A 1,562-nucleotide genomic window follows, 5' to 3' on the forward strand; every position below is an offset into this window, starting at 1 on the left:
CCCCACACCCACTGGGAACCCACCCCACGTCCAACCACAGCCCTTGGGTGTCCCAGGGCCACCCCATGGCCATGCCAAGGCCATGAGTGCCCCATAACCCCTGTGAATCCACCCCACGTCCAACGGCAGCCCTTGGGTGCCCCATGGTGATGCTGAACTCCAGAGCACCCACCCCGGTCTTGGACCCATGTCCAAGGCCGTGAGCGCCCCACAACCACTGCAAACCCACCCCACGTCCAACCACGTCTTGGGTCTTGGGCACCCTGTGGCCACGCCGAGTTCATGCTCACCCCATGAGCACCCTGAAGCGCCCATGAACCCACCCTGGCTCTTGGGCACCCTGTGTCCTGGTGTCCCCACAGGCTCCCGTGTCCCCACAGCTCCTGGTGGCCCCATGTGCTCCCCATGTCCCCCAGGTCCCAGTGTCCCCATAGGCTCCGTGTCCCCTGTGTCCCGGTGTCCCCAAGGGCTCCTGTGTCCCCCTGGCTCCTGGTCCCCCCATGTGCTCCCTGTGTCCCCCCCAGCTCTCAGTGGCCCCATGGGCTCCCGTGTCCCCCCATGTCCCGGTGCCCCACGGGTGGGTGTCCCCTGTATCCTGGTGTCCCCATGGGCGGTGTCCCGTGTCCCCACGGCCGGGGTCCCGTGTCCCGTGTCCCCACGGGCGGTGTCCCTGTGTCCCGGTGCCCACGGGCGGTGTCCCTGTATCCCGGTGTCCCCACGGGCGGTGTCCCTGTATCCTGGTGTCCCCACGGGTGGGGTCCCAGTGTCCCGGCGCCCACGGGCGGGGTCCCCGTGTCCCGGCGCCCACGGGCGGTGTCCCTGTATCCCGGTGTCCCCACGGGCGGTGTCCCCGTGTCCCGGTGCCCACGGGCAGTGTCCCTGTATCCCGGTGTCCCCACGGGCGGTGTCCCTGTATCCCGGTGTCCCCACGGGCGGGGTCCCCGTGTCCCGGYGCCCACGGGCGGTGTCCCTGTATCCCGGTGTCCCCACGGGCGGTGTCCCCGTGTCCCGGTGCCCACGGGCAGTGTCCCTGTATCCCGGTGTCCCCACGGGCGGGGTCCCGTGTCCTGTGTCCCCATGGGCAGTGTCCCGTGTCCCCACGGGCGGTGTCCCTGTATCCTGGTGTCCCCATGGGTGGTGTTGCGTGTCCCGTGTCCCCACGGGCGGTGTCCCTGTATCCCGGTGTCCCCATGGGTGGGGTCCCCGTGTCCCGGCGCCCACGGGGGGTGTCCCTGTATCCCGGTGTCCCCACGGGTGGTGTCCCCGTGTCCCGGCGCCCACGGGCGGTGTCCCCGTGTCCCGGTGTGGCGCGCAGGCGGGAGCAGGCGCTCGAGAAGCGCTACCCGGGGCTGTTCAAGCCGCGGGCGCCGCGGGGGCTGCTGCACGGCAACGCCGTCGAGACCCTCATCAAGAAGCGCCACGTGCCCCAGAAGCTCTCGCCCCACGGCAAGCGGTGCGCCCCTCGGGGCACCCGGGGGTCTTTGGGGGTGCCCCAGGCCCCTCTGGGGGGTTTTGGGGGGGGGGTCTGAGCCCTGGGCTCTTTGGGAAGGGGGTTGGATGCC

At 71.2% G+C, this 1,562-nt stretch overlaps 1 protein-coding gene across 1 annotated transcript in view; it reads left to right on the forward strand.

The window, feature by feature from the left end:
• MAP3K12 (mitogen-activated protein kinase kinase kinase 12) overlaps positions 1–1,562 on the forward strand; it is a gene marked incomplete at its 3' end in the record, with an annotated part of 10,814 nt that overhangs the window by 6,391 nt on the left and 2,861 nt on the right. The window contains exon 9 of the mRNA XM_026052019.1: positions 1,316–1,453. Coding sequence (XP_025907804.1) covers positions 1,316–1,453 — 138 coding nt within the window. The remainder of the gene's footprint in view (positions 1–1,315; positions 1,454–1,562) is intronic.

Source organism: Nothoprocta perdicaria, unplaced genomic scaffold (assembly GCF_003342845.1).
Source record: "Nothoprocta perdicaria isolate Ctin4 unplaced genomic scaffold, notPer1 scaffold_821, whole genome shotgun sequence".
Taxonomy (NCBI): Eukaryota; Metazoa; Chordata; class Aves; order Tinamiformes; family Tinamidae; genus Nothoprocta; species Nothoprocta perdicaria.